General features: G+C 44.4%; 1 protein-coding gene across 11 annotated transcripts in view; it reads left to right on the top strand.

The window, feature by feature from the left end:
- Positions 1-20364, top strand: part of MKNK1 (MAPK interacting serine/threonine kinase 1) — a 54119-nt gene that overhangs the window by 12328 nt on the left and 21427 nt on the right. For 3 of the 11 annotated variants that reach the window (XM_032610905.1, XM_032610862.1, XM_032610899.1), the window contains exons 2-4: positions 4037-4170; positions 8538-8721; positions 18632-18733. In XM_032610905.1, coding sequence (XP_032466796.1) covers positions 18634-18733 — 100 coding nt within the window. In that variant the 5' untranslated portion in view covers positions 4037-4170; positions 8538-8721; positions 18632-18633. Of the gene's footprint in view, positions 1-4036; positions 4171-8537; positions 8722-15315; positions 15479-16332; positions 16440-18631; positions 18734-20364 lie in introns of those variants that run through there. The other 8 variants (XM_032610887.1, XM_032610902.1, XM_032610871.1 and 5 more) reach the window with 5 other exon arrangements.

Below are 20364 nucleotides of genomic sequence, written 5' to 3'. Positions count from 1 at the left end.
TGAATATTTGGCACATGAAATGGGTGTGATATCTAGGAATTAGGTCATTTTGGACTGGGGTACTTTAGAGAGGCCTTTGAGGGAAGATTTAAGGTGACTTAGGTCTTGAAGCCTCAGTGGGATTTATAGGTGGAACTGACCTTGCAGGTTGGGTCAGTGCTTACTGACCAGTGCCCATGTGCCCAGCACTGTGCTGGGCATTTCATATATATTGTTTCACTAGATCCTCAGCCTCTGACCAAGTGCTTTTGGCCCCACTGTACTTAGCTTCAACCCCTGTAAAGAAGGCTTGGCTGGAAGTGATATAAAGAGGAGATCCAGGGTTGGTTTTTTATGTGGAGCTGGGCCAGGTGGAGACTTTGGTGCTCCCTCCCCAACTTCTCCCGCATCAGCTCTTCCTGTTCTGTGATCCATAGGGTTAATTGGGTTTTTTACTTTGTCTGGAAGTCCTGTTATGCTAGCAGATTTTGACGGTTAACGGGCCTGGCAAGGGAACACCTCTTAAACTCAGATTACATGAAGCTGAACCTGGGCAGTGAGAAGCTCTGTGAACAGGAGCTGTTGGATTCCAACACGTACTTACGAAGCTTCCCATAGTAATCTAGTAATTTGGTTCCTTTTGCATCCTTTTCATGGGTGCCCATGTGATCTTCCTGAGACAGTGTTCTCATCGTGTTATATCTCTGCTCAGAAACCTTGGTGGACCTCATTGCCTGCCATGTAGACTTTGGACTCTTCAGCCTCGTGGATGAGTCCCTCCATAATCTGTTCCCAAATCTCTCTCCTGCCCTGTTCCCTTTGTTCTCCCAAACCTGCACCCTGTGGCCCAGGCAAAATAAACTAGTTTTTTTTTTTTTTTTTTCTCTAGTACTCCCTGCATGTTCCTTTGCCTATATTCCGTCTTCCTGAGGTTCCCACCTCCCCATCTTTCAAGGCCTGTGTCTCATGTAGCTTGTCATTGAAGCTTCTCTGGTCCCCCCTACTGGATTTGTTGCCCCCTTCCCATCTTCCATAGCAGAGGCTACACCTCAAATATAGCTCTTATTACAGTCTGCTTTGGGATGTGTCACCCCATATGTACTCTGACTACATTGGTGGAAAGGGATCATGTCTGTTTCATACCTCCTCTGCCTAGCACATAGTAGGCCTCTGCAGTGTGTTCAGTCGAATGAGTCAGTGACGTTTTTTATTTACTCGCTTTGGTCTTTGTTTTATGAGCTTTAATGTTCAGAGTGGGCCTTTGTGTTCTTCCTTCTCTTTGTGCCTAAGGAGGGCCCTAGTTTAGATTGATGGTGCCCTAATTACAGGCATGAAAGGTAAGAAAGTGCAGGAATTCTGCACAAGGCAGGATTCTTCATTGCTGCTATTGTTTTCAGGCTCTTGTCTTGCCTTTGCTGTGAGTTTTCTTGGCAGAGAGGTGGTGCTCTGTTCAGGAACCTGCACTGAATGTGTTATAGTTCACACAGGGGAAGGTGCACAGGTGGTTTACTAATCAATTGTCCTGGCCTTGCCTTGGTCTTGGCCCCTCTCCTCTGGGAACCAGCAGCTACAATTTTTCCTTGCCAACAGCTTCAGCATCTGGAACAGAAGGCTCTTTGTTGATCATAGAAAAATATACCTCGTTGAAGGTAGAAGGAGCTTGGGAACCGTCTGGTTCTACTTCAGTTTTACAGATGGGGAGAGGCCCAGAGAGGGGAAAGGACTTGATCAAGATTGGACAAGACATCAGTCAGTGGTGGAGATAGTACTAGAAGTGAAAAGTCCTGACTCTGTTTTTTCCAGTCTACTACATTATAATAAAATTCTAACATTTATTGAGTACTTACTATGGGGCAGATCCTGTTTTAAGCGCTTTTTATGTAACATCTCAAAACTCTATATTTTACAGACTTAGAAACTGAGACAGAAATCATTCAGATCTATTTTCGGGTTCCCCGACTCTGCTTTTTAATATGGTTTTAATGACTGTCGTCTCCTAACCAGTGGGGTGGAACAGTTTTGGAATATTAGTACACTTTAAAAATTGCATGTTGATCAAGTCAGGCAGTGAGAGCAGAATTTTAGAGTAAACTCAGTCCAGGATCTTTCTGTAAAGATGCCCAGTCAGTGGTGGCAAGATTCAGTTTAATAAACGCATATTGAGCTCTTGCTATGTACAAGACCCAGGTATTGAGAAATATACACAGAGGAGAACAACGCATTTCCCGCCCTCCTATAAGTAGTTCTCTTTTTTTCCAGTGCATGTTCATTTTTTTTATTAGTTATCTATTTTATACTTATTAGAGTATATATGTCAATCCCAATCTCCCAATTCATCCCACCACCACCACCCCCAGTAATTCTCTTCTTAGAGCCTTCTCCCTCCAGTGTTGTTGGCAAGATAGGTAAGTACATAAATAACTGAAATCAGACTGACTATAGTAAATGTAGTAAAGAATGTAAACAAAGTGGGAGTTTGGGAAAAGGAGAAATCAATCCCAACACAACCGAAGAGGGTCTAGAAAGGATTCCTGAAGGTGGAAAATTTATGTTGGGCCTTAGAGGAGGTTCATTCCTGTGAGAAAGAACAGCTTGAGCAGGGGTCTAGAGGTGGCGTGTGTGTGTGTGTGTGTGTGTGTGTGTGTGTGTGTGTGTGTGTGTGTGTGTTGGGGAAGAGGAATGGAGTTGGTGAGGAAAGGAAATAGCTGAAATGATTGATTGTGGCCAAAATGTAGAAAGGGGTGTGGGAAGAAGAATGCTAACATTTATCCAGTCTACTCTACTTTGTGGCCAAGAGTGTGTTAGATGCACTATAATTTATTTAATCCTCAGAATCCTGTAACAAGGAGATATTTAGCCCCAATTTAAAGATGAGGAAACTGGACCTCAGAAAGATTAAAGTGATTTGCCCAAGGTCATGTAGCTAGTAAGTGACAGAGCTTGATCCAAACCTATGAGTGTTGGGTTCAAAGATCCATGTTCTTTTCATTATGCTACAAGGCTTAAATGCCATGACTGGGGCTCTGTTTATTCTGGCTGCAGAATGGAGGCTAGTCTGGGGCAAAGGAAGTCTGAGAATGGGGACATCAACAAGGAAGCTGTTGAAATAGTTCAGTCCAGGCTTAAACTGTGAGCCACTGACTTAGTATGGTAGCTGCCTGGTCTAGGTCTGCTTGATTGGTTTACTATGTGAGCATTTTGGCAGCTCCTGTGGTACCATTAATCAGTTCATTGCCATCTCAACTACTAGAACCTTAGAATCAGTCTACAGAGGCTGCTGGTGCCTTGGTATTTCAGGCACAGGTTCTAATGTGAGTTTAACAGTTCATTACAACAGTGCCTGGGGAGGGAGCCCATTTGGCACATACTGTTCCTTCATTTTCTCACCCTCAAATTCAACAAGAATCTATAATGGAGGAAAGAGGACTCCACTTGCAGTCAAGAGGCTGGCATTCAAATCCTGGTTGTGCTCATTAGCATCTGTGAATCCTTACATCTTAGCTTCTTTCTCTAGAATATGGGGGGTATTTTTGGTTTACATCTGAGATCTCTTCTCTTGCTGATGTCATATGTTGCTTTGTTCTTCCTGGCTTGGGGCAGTATAAGGAAGTAGCTGAGAATATGAACTTGGATTCAGAGGGGCTAAGGTTTAAATTCCAGCCTGTCACCCTTCTTACAGGGAGACAGTAGTTAGTAGACTCTACGTTGAACTGCCTGGGTTTGAGTCCTGGCTCTGACACTTGCTAGCTGTGTGACTTGGGCAAGTTATATAACCTTCCTGGGTCTCAGTTTCTTCACCTGTAAAATGGGGCTACATATATAACCTACCTTATGGGGTTGTTATGAGGATTGAGATAGCTTATGTTAAACACTTAGCACAGTGCCTGGCACATAGTAGGTGCTCAGTGGATGTTAGCTTTAATAGTAATACTATTAAAAATTATTATTAATATCCAGTTAGGTATTGTTTTTATAGAAAATATATTTTTTAGGGCCATCTTCCCTACTGTCTTACTCTGACATTGTTGCCTTCTCTTTCTTTCCATTGTCTCTTCAGGAAAATTTGAAATACAGCCATACCCCATTTTATTGCACTTCACAATTATCGCGTCTTTTACAATTTGAAGGTTTGTGCCAACCCCGCCTTGTCAGATGATGGTTAACATTTTTTAGCAATATTTTTAAATTAAGGTATGTACATTGTTTTTTTAGACATAATGCTATTGCATACTTAATCGACTACTGTATAGGGTAGATATAACTCTTATATGTACCAAGAAACCGAAAAATTTGTGTGACTTGCTTTTTTGCTATAATTGTTTTATTACAGTGGTCTGGAACTAAACCTGCAGTATCTCTGAGGTATGCCTATACTAGGTTGTTCCATCACAGGACTGCAAAACATGACATGACAGAAAGTGCCTATAGAAAAAAGGGTCAATTAAAAGTCAGTGGCAGGGCTTCCCTGGTGGCGCAGTTGTTGAGAGTCCGCCTGCCGATGCAGGGGACATGGGTTCGTGCCCCAGTCTGGGAGGATCCCGGATGCCGCGTAGCGGCTGGGCCCGTGAACCATGGCTGCTGAGCCTGCGCGTCCGGAGCCTGTGCTCCGCAACGGGAAAGGCCACAGCGGTGAGAGGCCCGCATACCGCAAAAAAAAAATAATAATAATAAATAAATAAAAAGGGAAAAAGTCAGTGGCTTATTAGAAAATCTTACCCAACTTGTGTTTTCACCCACCTGGTCTCCACAGCAAACAGGAACAGAGCAGCATATTCATTTCCTTTTGCACAGCCTTCAACAAAAGTGCTCAGCGGGAATTCCCTGGCGGTCCAGTGGTTAGGACTCTGTGTTCTCACTGCCTAGAGCCCAGGTTCAATCCCTGGTCCGGGAGCTAAGATCCCACAAGCCACACAGTGCGGCCAAAAAAAAAAAGTTTTCAGCAAAACCCCTCCAATTCACTCGTCAAAAAGTACAATAACAGTATCTTTGGAAAAGTGGTGCCTAATTTGGTTCTTCTTTCTCTTTAGCTTCAGCCCCTCTGGCCTTAACTTAAGCTATTTCTTCTTGTTCCATTTTCCATGAATATGGAAAAGTTCCCTCTGATTATAAAGGGAGGATGAAATCAAGATTTTCTCATGAGGACCTTTTGTAGACTTAAAACCAGAATCGAGTTGGGCCTCATCTTCTCTTCGGCAAGCTAAACAGCCTTGCTTTCTTTTACTTCACTCTTAAAACCTATTTTCCGTTGCTTGGATCACATTGGTCATGCTTCTTTTCTTTTTCTCAGGTCTTTCTACTTCTTGGCAGTGACCCAGACTGTGCTTAGCTGCTAATAAGAGTCCAACTAAAACAGTTTAAGGGAGGAATAATTTCAGGTGTTTTCATTCATTCATTAACATTTATTGGATGTTTTCCCCATGTCAGGCACTGTGCTAGGTGTAGGGGACCCAGAGATGAATCAGACACAGTCTCTGCCCTGTTGCTAGCTCACAGTCTAGGGGGAGATGTGCAGTAAAATGTTACAGGTGCTATGATTGAGTTATGCACAAGTGTGGGAAGCTGGAAATTGTTTAGGGTAGTTAGGTAGATACTGTCTGTTTTGCCTGGCCTATAGGTGAGGACTTCTATAGAGGAGTAGTAAGATATAATGCAGGAGGGGTGGGTTAGGGCAAGACTGTGGAGGCCCTGAGTGACAGCACAGGAGCTTGGTGATTCCAGAGGCAGTAGACCCCCATTAGACGTGTTGGAGCAAGGAAGTACCAGGCTCAAATCTGGCTTTTTGTACCAAGGACAGAGATACCACAAGCTTATCTGTCCTATCTGCCCACTGCTGATGGTTTATGGGGGAACCCTTGTTTGTATACTTGGTGGGTTTTTTTGCTCTAAACCTTCTATAGAGAGACTAGTTCTTGACCTCTGAAAAAAGTTCATTCTCTGTACAGCAGGAAATTCATGAATAATTGAGAGAGAGTTGGGTGCCTGGCCTATTTAAGACCCAGTGGCAGACCAGTCTGTGAGGTTTGGTCTGGCTGCATTCACCCTTTCCCAGCCCTATATGAGAAAGAAGTGCAGGAATGAGGAGAGGGTTCCAGGGCTCATATGGGTATTTGGTAAGGAATGCTAAGGAGATTCAGGTAGTGTGAGAGTCAGAAGTTCTTTCTGAGGAGGAAAGGAGGCCCAGTGGAATTTGGAATGGTGTCAGAAGGAATCGGGGCAAACCAGGCACTTAGAATCCTGGGTCATGTGTCTGAAAACCTCCAAATTCTATCCCTGCCTTTGTACTTTGCTCTCAGTTCATTCTCTCCTGCTGCCCAGTTGTGGTTTACAGAGTGTCTGGATTGCTTTCCAGGGTCACAGCTGATCTGGGGAAGCCATATCCCAAGCTAGAGTAATAATTACTATTTATCGAGTGCCTATTATAAACCAGGCACTATGCCATGAACCTGATACACATTAGCTCGTTTAATTCTCACAAAATCCCTGTCATGTAGGTGTTACTGCCCCCATTTTATAGATGATGACAGTGAAGTACGGAGAGGTTAAATATTATGTCCAAGGCTACCACATTAGTACATGGTAAGGCCAGACTCTGAATCCAGGCCTCAAAAGCCCATGCATTTTCTACCTCCCCTGCCCTAGAGTGGCTCCAAACAGCAAAATAACAAAGTCCACAGAGGAATTGTGAAGGTTGTTTTTACTGTAGGCCTGCTAGAGGTGTGTGTGTGTGTAGCGGAGTGGAGTTGGTGAGGAAAGGAAATAAGCTGGGTTGGTGCACTATGGCCTACAGGCCATATCTGGCTCACCACCTGTTTTTGTCTGGACTGCAAGCCATTTGCATTTTCAAATGGCTGGGAAAAATTCAAGAGAAATTAATATTTTGTGACACAAAAATCATATGAAATTAAAATTTCAGCATCCATAAATAAAGTTTTATTGAAATATAGCCACAATCACTCATTTTTGTATCACCTCTGGCTGCTTTCGCTCTGCAAAGGCAAAATTGAGTAATTGTGACAGAGACCATGTGACACACAAAGTATAAGATATTGACTGTCTGGCCCTTAACAGAAAACCAATTGCCGACCTTTACTATAGGCAACAAGAAGGGACCGAGGGGTTTAAACCTGTGGCAAAACTGAAGGCAAAGGGTTAAAGTCAAGGTGTTCAAGTTTGTCCCTGGAAGCACTGTGGCCATAGGGAGAGGGAACGCAACCTGAGCTTCTTTGGGCCCTGGAAATAGTTTCGTTGGGCCACAGAGATTTGTTTGGGAATAAAAAGCACAATATGAAGGATAATTCTACGTGGTAACATTCTCTTTTGAACAATAAAGAAATATTTTGTGGATGAAGTAATTCATTCAGATATTTACTGGAGCCCTTTTTTGTGCCATGTACTACATTGGGTGCTGGAAATACAAAGATGAAAAAGACGTGTCCTTGCCTTTGAGGAGGTTATGGCCTCATGGGAGAGCCACATGTGCATGAGTATAGCCTACTCTAAGCATTACAATAGTATTTAGATGTAGTTTCAATTAAATGCAGAATGAAGTAGAAAAAAGAGGGACTATTCCTGTAATTTGTGGGACTACTTTCAGTAATTTATGATAGGCCTGGAAGGATGAATAGGTGTTGTTTGCAAGGAACTATATACCAGGCTGAGGGAGAGCCTGCCAATGGGAATATATAAGGTTTATGAGGTTGGAGGAGAAAGCAACAGTAGAAATGATTTAAAGGTTCTGTGGCTGGGTGACTGGCAGAATGATATAATCTGATAGAGAAGAAGAGGAAGGAGGAAGGAGGTGGTAGATGGGGGTTGGGGATAAGTACAGTTTGGGACATGTGATTTGAGGTAATGGTGAAACACATCTGGCTTCCAGGGCCTAGAATTCGGATTTAAACTACATTTTTAGAGCTTTTCCATTGGGAAAAGGGGAAGTACATATTCATTGAGTAGAGAAATTGACAAATCAGCTTTGACACATGGTAACTAGAGCCATGAGATTAAAAATAGCAGTGGACATACAGAAAATGAAGTCATCAGATGGAAAACTAGCAATAGTTATGCATTTGGCATAAAACCTTATTCTTGTTCATGCCGCCTGCTGCTCTCAGCATCTACTTTACCTTTCTGACTCTGGTGCCTCCTGCCTGTGAGTCTTGGACCTAACCGCTAGGAGGTGAAACCAGAGCTCATTCATCTCTAAAAAAGTGGACAACAGAAAAGTGACAGCTTTTATCTTCCATGTGAGTCTCCTCAGCGTACAGAGGTGCCCATATCTGTCATTCAGGTCCAGTTACATCTTTTTGGTTCTGGAATCTCACAATGGAAGCCTAATCCGAAAACTTTTACCCAGACCCTTGTTAAATCTTCACATGCTGCTTTGTGTCAGCATTTTACATGCTCCAATTTTAAAGACTGGGGAAATCTGTGATTGCCTTGTGATTACTTACTTACTGGTGTAACACATAGATTTGGGGAACACAAGTTGATCTTTATCTTCTCTGGTCATTTTTTTTAAGTCAGCATTTTTACATCCTTTCTGTTTCTGCTTTCTGAAGATTTTCATGCCGGGTATAATGAAGCAGAGGCCAATGGAAAACTGAAGAATGTCTGCTATGTACAGAGGCCATTGAAACACTTCCTGCAACTGGAAGACAGCAGCCCCCTGACAGGAGCATTATTGCATTTGGAATTTCAAGGTTACAGAGAGGGTCTGCTTCGCAAAGTTGGGCAGACCTATAGGTAAGATTGGATGCACATTTTATTTAACCTTTTAGATTGCATCAGGTTGAAATTGCAGATTCCCCCACTATCTGAAAGTAGAGTGTTCCCATGAAACCTTTCTTAAGCAGAAATGGTGTAAAGCAATTATCTTAGGACACATCTTGCTAACGGATGCACAAAATAAACGGAGGTCAAGCATAGATGCTCACAGACATAGTTCCAAGCTCTGTCAGCTTGATGCTGAGTGTAGTTCCTAGGGAAGGAGCTTGGCAGTGCCACTCTCACTGCTCGTGGTGCGTGGTTCCTCTATAATGTTCACTGGAAGACAAATGCTGAACCCTATTTTCACTTTTCACCCTTTCTCGTAAATATGAAAATCCTCTTAGTATGTCTTGAAAACAGGTACATACTAATGTAGGTCTTTCATAAAAGCAAAGTGGTGTGAAGCGAACTTTCCAAAAGTTGGGAGACCTGTATCTGATATTTCCAGAGGAAGGGGTGAGTCAGAGACTCCAGTGTTCAGTTGGGCAGCTAGGATTAGCTGGGCTTTCTGGCATGCCTAAGACAGTTACTCAGTAGGGTGGAGCACATTTCTACCAGAATAAACTGGCAGAGAGGGTCATAAGGAAAACTATGCAGTAAGGAAAACGTATTTATTCCCTTTTAATTATAAAGGTAAAATGACTGTATCATAACAAAACAAAATCAAATACAACCGAAGTATCAAAAGTAAAATTCTGTATCCACTCAATTTCATTCTCCCAAAGTTAACTATTGTTAATAATGGCTTGAGATGTATCTTTCCAGGTTTTAAAAATTTGACATATCTGAGGACATTTTGAAGTGTTCTGTATGACACAGTATCCTGAGGTCTCATCATGCCTGGTGGGTTATAAACAATGCCTCATTTGTAGATTGTTTCAGATGAGGGCTAGGTGAGAATGGCTTTAGCCTGTTCTGAGAGTTTTCAGACTTTGCTGCTATGTCACCCTCCTTCAACTGAAGCTTTCCCGGGGCACAGTCTTCCCCTGCTCCCCATCCCCAGCCAGCTTCCCTTCCTGAATTCTCCCCTTCTTTGATGGTACTACTGCTCTTACAGTTACCTGATTTTGGTTAATAAGCATATATCGAGGTCCCCCTGTGTGCCTGGTTCCATACAGGGCAGTGGGGATAGAGAGAAATTAGACTCCGTGCCTTCCCTTCAAGGAGGATAGTGGTCTTGGACTCCTCCACCATCTCCAGTCATTGGGCAGGACCAGGACCAGCTTTGCCTCTCTGGCTTCATTACCTCTCCCCATCACACCCCTCACCTCTTCCTCTTCCTTTCTATCCCCACCTCAGCCACACACCTTCCCTGCCTTCCTCCGGGTTGTTGCCACAGCCTCGCTCTGCCCTCTCATCCCCCTCCAGCCTCCAGTTTGTTCTGCCATCACAGCTGGTTTGATGGCCCTAAAGCATAGCTCCAGTGGGGCCCAGTCCCTCCCCATTGCCTAGAATAGTGGTTCACAAGTGTGCTCTACAGACCCTGGGGATCCTTGAAAACCTTTCAGGTATCTGCAAGGTCAAAACTACTTTCATAATAGTGCCAAGATGCTATTTGTTGTTGCAAAGCAACAGTGGGCAAAACTGCTGATGCCTTAGCGCGAATCAAGGCAGTGGCGCTGAACTGCACTAGCAGTCATTGTATTCTTATTGCTATGCACTCACAGTTTTTAAAAAATGCCGTTTCACTTAAGTATGTCCTTGATGAAGCAGTAAGTGTTATTAATTTTATTGAATCTCAGCCCTTGAGTACACATCTTTTTAATGTTCTGCGTGACACAGTGGAAATGCTCGAAAGCACTCCTGCTGCATACCAAAGCACAGCGCTTGTCTCAAGGGAAAGCACTTGTGAGGTTGTGAACTGCAAGCTGAACTACCTACTATTTTCATTTTTCCTTGAAAGAATGACTGACTGATGGTTAGTGAGGCTAGAAAGTAGACAGGCACTGGATGTTGGAGGGCCTTGTAGGCCGTATTAATGAGCTTGGATGAGCTGGCTTCAGCCTTTTTCAGCTTTTTATACAGTCCTGCTTACACAAATCCAGTCCTTTACTCCTACTTGCTATTTCTTTCTTTCCTTTTTAAAAGATTAAGGTATAATTGACATAACATTATATTAGTTTCAAGTGTACAACATAATGATTTGATGTTTGTGAAATAATCACCACAGTGTCTCATTAGCATCTATCACCATACATAGTTACAGAATTTTTGTGTGTGATGAGAACTTTTAAGATCTACTCTCCTAGCAACTTTCAAATATGCAGTACAGTATTATTAACTGTAGTTGCCATGCTGTACATTCATCCCATGACTTATTTATTTTATGACTGGAATTTTGTACCTTTTGACCCCTTTTACCCCCAATCTCACCTGCCCTCCACCTGCCACCTCCAGGAATCACCAATCTGTTCTCTGTGTCTATAAGCTTGTTTTTTGGTTTTGTTTTTAAGATTTCACATATAAGTGAAATCCTGCGGATCATATAGTATGTCTTTCTCTGTCTGACTTATTTCACTTAGCCTGATACCCTCAAGGACCATCCATATTGTTGCAGACTGCAAGATGTCATTCTTTTTTATGGCTGAATACTATTCCATCGTATGTATATGTGTATGTGTGTGTGTATCTCCCACTCTTTATCTGCTCATTCATCAGTGGACACTTAGGTTGTTTACTTATGGGGAGCAGATATCTTTTCAGGTTAGTGCTTTCATTTTCTTCAGAAAAATACCCGGACGTGGAATTGCTACGTCATATGGTAGTTCTGTTTTCCTCCTTGCTGTTTCTTAAGTACACACTCCCTTTACCCCCTGCACCATTCCTGTTCTCATTCCTTCCACCAGGTGATGCAGTGACAGCTCTGAAGGCTGCATATGATCCCAGAATCAGAACTGAGGAAGAAGGGGGGCCTGAAGCTAGACCTTTTGCCCCTGGGAATCTTACCATCCCAGCCCTGTTTGAGGCCTGTTGTGAATCACCATCCCTCTGACACCTCAGTGGGCCTCAAGCTGCTTTCACTGTAGTTGAGTGAGAGACTGCAATCTGCGTAATGCTGCCCAGCCCCACTACACACTGGACTCTGCGGCAAACCTTTGAAATACCTTAGCCCCTTGGAATCACACTAACAGACCGTCCTTTGATCAGGACAAGCTGATTTCACAGGGGGACTCCTTTCATCCACCGTGGGTTAAATTTGACTAGCTTCCATTTGAGTGTACCCTTGACCTTGTCCCCTACATGGTAGTGATACCATCAGAAACCAAATCAACCAACTAATAGGTCAGACAAAAGAAGAATACAGAAGCCTTGTCCTGATACCAGAACTGCCATGGAATAATGTGGTTGGACTGGCTTGTAGCTCATCCTACAAAACAGGCCAGAACACAAAATACAAAGCTATCTCAGAGCAAGGAGAGGAAACTTCTGATAAGTTAGATTTTAGATTAATATAATAGTGATAATATGGTCGTAATGCCCTTGTGTTTAAGCTGGAGCAGTGCCACCCAACCTTTTGGACATCGTAGCACACAGAGAAAATGATGTTCAGCCTGGTGAGAGGATCAATATCTCACTCACAGCACATCAGTGGGGAGGCTCTGTGCTAAGGTTTCTAAATAAAAGCATTCTTGTTGGTGCCCAGCTAACTCTGACTGGCTGTCCCCTTCTGCCTTTCAGCATTAATGTTTAAGTATGCTATGATAGTTAAAAGCTTGAATTCTGAGCCAGACTGTTTAGATTTAAATCTCAGCTCTGCCACTTACTAGCAATGTGATCGTGGCAACTTACTTATTCTTTTTGCACCCAGTTTCTTCATCTGTAAAATGTGGATAATAATTATACTTACCTCATGGAGTTGTGAAGGTTAAGTAAGTCAGTATATGTAAACTGTGGTATTTGTAAAATGCCTAAACATTGCCTGGCATGGAGTAAGTACCATGTAAGTGTGTGTACTACCACTACTATTACTACTGCTTCAGAGAAGTTAAGTGTCCCGGGCTAGTCTCCCCATTCCTCCTCACTGCCTCCTCCTCTGCTCAGATTTCTTAATCTTGGCCTCTTCCTTAGGAGTGTCCATCCCCCTTCCTTTCATTTCCTCAGTTCCCTTTCGTTTTCTCAGTTCTCCATTTGTTTGGGGGCCCTCAGCCAGCTGATGACTGAGAAGGCAGATGAATTGATAATTACCCTCATCAGCTTACTGTCACCACTATTCCTTCTCTAGAAAGCTCTAGCGACTGAGGGAACTAGCTGTCACACGTTGGGAAGTGAATCATAGATCTTGAAAAGAACTCTAGGGTGGTTGGGAGAGGAGCATGAGCTAAGTTTGTCAAGCTGAGTTAGCCAGCAGAGTCATGTTCTTGGGGAAGAATGATCGTCTTTGGTGTGACATACCGGATGTTAGAGCTGCTTAGTTCTCTCTAAGCTCTACCAAAAGGTGGAGAACAGATCTGGTGCCTTTTGGGGGCCATGTGGCTCATAAGACCTCATGGAGAAATGACACAGTTCTTTCAGAAGGGGGGCCTTGAGGTCGACTTGTGGGCTGTACAGTGGCTCAGTACTGGCATGTTAGAGGAATATCTGTGGCTCTGGTAGTCCCCCCGGGTGAGATCCCTCAGCCACTCCTCATCTGCTCTGTGGGTCCTCTGGGCCCTCTCCCCGTGAAGGAGCCAGGTTGGTGGTTGGATCTGTATCTTTAGCACCTACTACGCCTCCAATGAATACCTGTTTTACAAAGAAAGGAGAATATGCATCCCTACACTTACTTTAATGGAGAAAACAAAATAAACTTATGCCTAGGAATAGAAACACATAATAGTGATGATGGTGATGATACTATGGTGGTGAAGCTGCAAATGATCTGCCCCTGCTCACCCCTTCAGCTGACTTGTCATCACTCCCCACATACTCTGTGCTCCAGCCAGCCTGAACAGTTTGCAGTGGCACTAGTGGGCCATGCTGCCTCTCCTTCAGGCCTTAGCTCATGCACCTCCTCTGTCTCTCTTCCCAGCCCCCACCCTGGCTGGTTCCTGCTCATCCTTCAGGTGTCAGCTTAGCTGTCCCTTCTTCTAGTGACCAAACTGGTCACTAGTGACCTATAGTGAGTTAGCCGCCTGTCTTTTGCTCCACAGCACTTGGTACCCCTGTCATAGCACTCGTCCCACTGAATTGAAATCGTTTTACATGTCAGTGGATTTAAATTCCATAAGGGCAGAGACTGTGTCTTCTCTTATATTCTCACTGTCTAGCACTGGACAATCAGTAGGTGCCAAATAAAAAACAGTATTTGTTGAATGAGTAAGTCAGCAGTGCTTTCACTTCTCCTTTCTTATTGGATCCTCACAAAAGCCTTGTGATCTAGGGCGGCCAGTCCTTACTCTGACCTTATTTTGTATATGAAGAAACTGATACTCAGAGAAACTAAGCAACTTGCCAAAGCTCACACTGTGTGAAGACCAGGATTTAAAAGGGTGTATCTCAGGTGCAGATGTTCAGTGCATTATTTGGGGTTTTTTTCACAAAGTTTTTCCTTTTAAAACATAGCATTTATAGAGATAAAAGTTAAAATGCCATTTGTTGTTTTTCCAAGATTATAAAAATTCAGGGCCCCAATATTCCTGAAATGTTTTTTCTTTACCTGCTGTTGAATTTCAATATAAAGAAATCTAGGTATAATTTGTAAAACTGTACAATCGGACTCTAAATTCCAGTGTGCACTGGAGAAATGTTACTGTGTATTTTGTTAAAAATGAAACTTGACTGAAACAATAATAGCACTTAAAAAAAGTAATAAACATCATTGTATACAATTTGGAGAATACTGAAGAATATAAAGAAGAAAATAAAAATCACACAGAGAAAACTACTATAGATAAGATGTGACCTGGACTTGAAAGGGCAGCATTGTGTTTGAATCCAAGTTAAACCACTAACTAGATGTTTGGTGTTTGGTAGATAATTTAACCTCTGAGCCTCAGTTTCCTCACTTGAAATATGGTGAAATATTTACTTTGGAGATTAGCGTAAGAATTAGAGATAATGTATGTAAAATACCTGTGCTTGGCACATAATAGGCACTCCTTCAGATTGTAGTAGTTTAACAATTTTGTGTATTTCTGTCTAATCTTTCTACTCTGTTGTATGTGCATACAGACTTATGCATACCTATATGTTTTTTTTGTTTTTGGGGGGTTTTTTTGCGGTACGCGGGCCTCTCACTGTTGTGGCCTCTCCTGTTGCGGAGCACAGGCTCCAGACGCGCAGGCTCAGCGGCCATGGCTCACGGGCCCAGCCGCTCCGCGGCATGTGTGATCTTCCCGGACCAGGGCACGAACCCGTGTCCCCTGCATCGGCAGGCGGACTCTCAACCACTGTGCCACCAGGGAAGCCCCATATATGTTTTTTTGAAGTGCATTTATATTAAGTAGCTCACTGGGTCCTCACAGCATTGCTGGAAAGGGCAGGTATTATTTTTAAACCTAACCTGTAGATGAGGAAATGGAGACTCTAAGAGGCGAAGTAACTTGGTCTTGGTGCTACGTCTGGTAATATCTGAACCGGACTTTCACTTAGGTCTCCTGATGCCAAGCCCACGAGCCTTCCCTGTCAGCAGTGTGCTTCCTCTCCAGCTCTACCTCCACGGATACACAAGTAGTGGACCGACCGCCAAGCCTGGCCCAAGAGGAAAGCAAGGGCTGGAGGCAGTGAAGTGCTGGGAGCCTCCATGCCAGCTGAGGTCTGTCTACAGACATGAAGGAAGTGCTCGCTCCCTCCTCTGAAATAGCAGACACATCGCCCAATCCTATAGCAAAGACCAGGCTTCTTGCTAGAAAGTTAAGGACATTTTGAGACATAGGGCTTTGTTGAGAGGGAGTTTATCAGGGAATTCATAGACTGGGTAAAGCCTTACTCTGTGCTGCCTGAAGGGCAAAGGTGCACCTACGTTTCTTTCAGTGTGTGCACTCGTCACCGAGGGGGCCTGGGTGACAGGCCTGCACCTAACCCCGAGGATGTGCGTCCTCTCATATCATTCTCATTTCAGTACACGTTTTCTGATGCCTGATACATGTCTGACACCACACCACGACTTATAGGAGACGCAGAGATGAACAGGCAAGGATAGCCCTGGCCTTTAGGAACAGTAGAGAGAGCTCAAGGCCAAATAAAACCAGTGCTCTAGTATAGCTGCTAGCAGGGTGTTCGGGAACAGAGGATGGAGCACCGGATTCGAGCTCTGTGCAGCAACACCATCTATTTGCATAGATTTCAAAAGTTTGTGCAAACCTTAACTTACTCTAAGGTGGGAAGACTTTTGAGCTGGGTTTTAATGGCTGAGAGGAGTGCTTAGGCCAAAGGAAGGAGGTAAGCCAGCTTGATTGTGGAGCCTCACACCCTGAGGAAGCCTTTCTCAAATGATTGCATGCATGATAAACTAAGGTCCCAATAGAGTGTATGGACAGGCTCCAGGTGAAGAGCTTTCAGCCCTTTGGTAAGATTATGACACATCTCCATCCCGCTCCTCCGCTGTAAACAGGGAAGTTAAGCATGTTTTTTTCACTTCACTGTCTTCCTACATTTTTTTCTTCCTAGTTTCAAAAACAACTCTCCTTCAACAAGTTCTGTTTCCAAGGAAAGTCTTAACCATTTGTCCCTTCTGGCGCACCCTCTTCCATTGAAATCCATGCAGAATAGACCAGGTACTCGATCTTTTTGTGTGTGAAGCCATAAAATCTAATACCATGTATGCGGCAGTGCTCAGAGGTATGCTTCTTCCACGAGAGGCTCCCTCAGCCCTGCTGTGGTGAAAACCAAGTATAAATTGCAGCTAACGGGGTTTTCTAGCTAGAGTCATAAGTATGTCTGCGTGTCCCCCATGAACTATAACACCGCCAGCTGTCTTGCTGCTCCTCTCCATTGCTGCCTTTGGGCTGTTTTGCTTGTACTTTGGCCCTCCTTCAGAGTGTGGGCAGGGGAAGGAGGAAGAGAAGTGAATCCCAAATCTGTCCCCTCTGCACTCAGCTCGCAGTGCTGGTGAGAAAATAGATGGGGTGGGGAGGGGTGCCACTGGACTGCACTCAAGGGCAGGGCAAGAGGGACAGTGGTCCCTCCTTCTCAGCTGCTGTCCCAATGGCCAGCACCCTTCTCCTGGGGTCCTGGAGACGAGTGACCCTTGTTTTATTTCTGTAGAATTTCTCACTGTGTTGGGCAGCTTTTTTCCTTTTGATTTCCCTTGGTGAGGGTGGATCTTTGGCTGCTGATGTTTGAGTTCGGTTCTTTGAATTCATAGCATGTCGCAGTCCCCAGGTATATCTTGTGCTTGAAGCTGTTGGCTAGAGTAATACTTGGAGATCCTCTGTGGATTCCTTTTCTCCACATGTTTATCTTCTCTAAAGTGTAAATGAAAGTCTACTGTCATCAGATCCTAAAAATGGGAGGAAGAATGCAGCTCAGTTGAGCTGTCAGACACTTGGCTGCTTAACCAGGTTCTGGATTGTGGTATTGAAACGCGCCATTGTTCTGTGTGCTTTCTCCTAACGGTTGTGTGTACTTGCTTCTGAGAACAGTGTGCAGTAGACGTGCGTAGGCTCTAATCAATCTTCCTGAGCAGACTTGCCATTTTTCTGATCATGTTCAGCTGGAGTCCTCTGAGAAGAGAGTGGGCCTTTCCCCTCAATGGGCAAAGAGCCAGCTTCCATTTCAAAATCTCAGAAAAAAAAATCTAGCAACCCGGAGCCTGTGTTTATTGAAGGTTGGTCTAAAAGTCTCTCACATTGTATGCCCCATCAGTGCTCGACCGCCTCTATTTTAGAAGGATGTAAAGGTTTAATCACCCTGGTGGGGATTTAGACCCAGAGACTTCAGAGAAATCTTATTATTTCTAACTGCAGGCGAAGAGTATTAAGGCTCCACTCTGGATCAAGGGCATGGCATGTTCTATAAGTAATTTATCTTTAACATGGGAAGGCCCTTACTCCAGTGTCTTAGAAACAGGACTATGATTGGCTGCTGGTTCATTATTCCTCCTTTTCTCTTTCCCCCTCTCAGTCTTCATGCTTATTCTTTCTGTCCCCACCCTTTCCTGCCCAATCTGTCCAATGTCTGAATGTCTGCCTCACAAATCCTCCCTTTAAGGTGGGGAGCCAGGTGCTTGCCAGAGAGATAATAATGTTTTTGCAATAAATGACTGCATCCAGCAACCCGGTGTAGACCCGTCAACTGCAGGCTTCTGAATGGACCCTACCTGCCTCCTCTCAAATAAGGAGCTGAGGAGGGAGAATATGCACTGGCCTCCCAAGCACTCAAGTCTGTGCTCTTGGACATGAAGGAATTTAGGGCCATCCCCAAACCCACCCCCTGCCCTGTTGTACCGTCACAGAGGCAGCCTCCACTGAGGACCTTTTGAGTCCCTATGCACATCCACAGGGATGTTACTGAGCGGCATGCGATTTCATTTGCATGGAACCCACCCCCCCCCCGCCCCCACAAACCCGCCTCCCTTCCTGCTTAAGCTCCATGGGTCCTGCCTTTCTGGTGCTGAGGCTGAAGGAGGATGTCACATGTGGGATTCTGCTTAAGGATTCGTTGTTCAGATCTAACGAATTTGGGGGCAGATCTAAATCCATGTGCTAATGAGCTTGGTTACAGCAGGCTTCTGCTATCCTCTTTTAATCTAGAGTATCTGTCTGAGTTCCTTTCCACAGTTAATGATCTATAATGGTTTTGCTTTTAGTTTTGCCTCTTGGGTCAAAACAGATAAATAGCCCTCACAGATATTTTTAAAATGTGAGTGGAGAGCTCCTGGGTCCCCCCCTCCTTTTTTTCCTTTTGGGTGAACTTATAGCCTGATCAGTCCAGTGATATTTCCCTTCTATCTCCTCTTTTCTCCCAGAGATGGGCAGCAGTGAACCTGTTCCCATTGCAGAAAGTGACAAGAGGAAGAAGAAGAAGCGGAAGGCCCGGGCCACTGACTCCTTGCCAGGAAAGTTTGAAGGTTGGTCACTCTCTTTGATCTCTTAGAGCTGGGTTGGTGGCTTCCCAGGCATGGGAGGAGTGTCCTGGTAGCCCAGGGGTAAAGGTCATAGGATGCATCATCTTAGAGCCAGCTTCATGGTTCCCCGTGTGATAGGCGTGAAAGATAGGGGTGAGAGAGTTTACGGAAAGGGGTGATAGAGAATGCAGGGATGGGAGAAGCTCTTGGATGGTGCACAAGCCTCCTCTGAATGGTCTGAGCATTTCATCAGGGAGCAGAAAGGCCAGTGTGTCACAGTTGCACGTGGAGTGAGATCGCCTGGTATGCTTCAGCTGCTTTTCAGGTGTGATCTTTCCCTCAGCTGGTCCTGGAGGAGCTGCCGAGAGGTAGAACAGCCATGTCAGAGGAAGAGGGAACGTCAAGGGCCATGGCTGCAAATGAAACTGAAATCTTCTAGGGAATTCCCTTACGGTCCAGTGGTTAGGACTCTGTGCTTTCACTGCCGTCGCCAGGGTTCAGTCCCTGGTTGGGGAACTAAGATCCCGCAAACCACGTGGCGCGGCAGAAAGAAAGAAAGAGGGAGAGAAAGAGGGAGGGAGGGAGGCAGGGAGGGAAGAAGGAAGGAGGAAAGAAAGAAAGAAGGAAAGAAACTTCAGTATTCTATAAGCAGAGAATTCAGCTTATAGAGATTGCAACTACTTGTGCTGGATGAGTTTGACTCTGTTTAATAGTGCATGTTGTGTTCAGGGGACACGATGTTGAGTTGTCAAACATTTTGAACAGTGTGTGTGAGGCACCAGGCTCAGTGCTGGTCCTGTTATCACTGGGCACCAGATGGGATGCAGTGACTCATTGGAAACTCCTGCGAAGGACTGAAAGGATAAGTAGCTCCTCCTAGAAGTGACCGAGCCCCCATCATCTATTTTGTTTCTTTCATTGTGAAACTTGAAATAGCTTCTCTTTACGGTCCCTCTTTCCAACACTGCAGACATACTAGTGAACTGACTGTTTTGTAGAGTGGTCCTAAAAACAAGCCCTTTATGAGTCAGGAATATTGGACCTCCAGCCACCAACCTATCCTGACACACGCAAAGGCTAATACCCAAGTGTCCATTGTAAGAGAAGCACGTCATTTAAAATACTTGCATCTGTGAGACCAAACCTTGATGGAACCAACAGGGTGCTTAATGTAGGTTTTGTCTGTTTGTCTTTAACAGTAGATGTGTGTGTATGGCAGAGGGGGTTGGGGAATGAACAAAAGTCGCAGGGTTTTTTAGAATAGTTTCCAAATCAACAGGTCTTCCTCTTTCAATGAACACGAGAGTATTTCCTGTTATTCAGGGATGGCTTGTGCAGTTATGGGGTTTCTCATGACTAAGAGTGATAAAATCTAATTTCGTGGTTAAAAGTATTCTTCTCAGTAGTCTGTGGGTTTAAATGCTAGGCTGCCTCAAGAGGAAAAAGCTGAAGAATGGAGACCAAGGGAGGAGAGGCCTCGGCAGAGACCATGATAGAGCTATGGCTTCCTTTGGAAGGGGGTCAGAGAGCTTGTGCTCTTTGTGAGGAGCGGGCCTTGGGCGGGCCACCTAAATATACTTTCACCTAGGCCTATTGCTGTGTTAGAGCCGCTCTGACTCAGCACCCTAAAAACC

Source organism: Phocoena sinus, chromosome 1 (genome assembly GCF_008692025.1).
Source record: "Phocoena sinus isolate mPhoSin1 chromosome 1, mPhoSin1.pri, whole genome shotgun sequence".
Lineage (NCBI taxonomy): Eukaryota > Metazoa > Chordata > Mammalia > Artiodactyla > Phocoenidae > Phocoena > Phocoena sinus.
The sequence above is the reverse complement of the archived record's forward strand: the minus strand, read 5'-3'. Positions and strand labels throughout refer to the sequence as shown.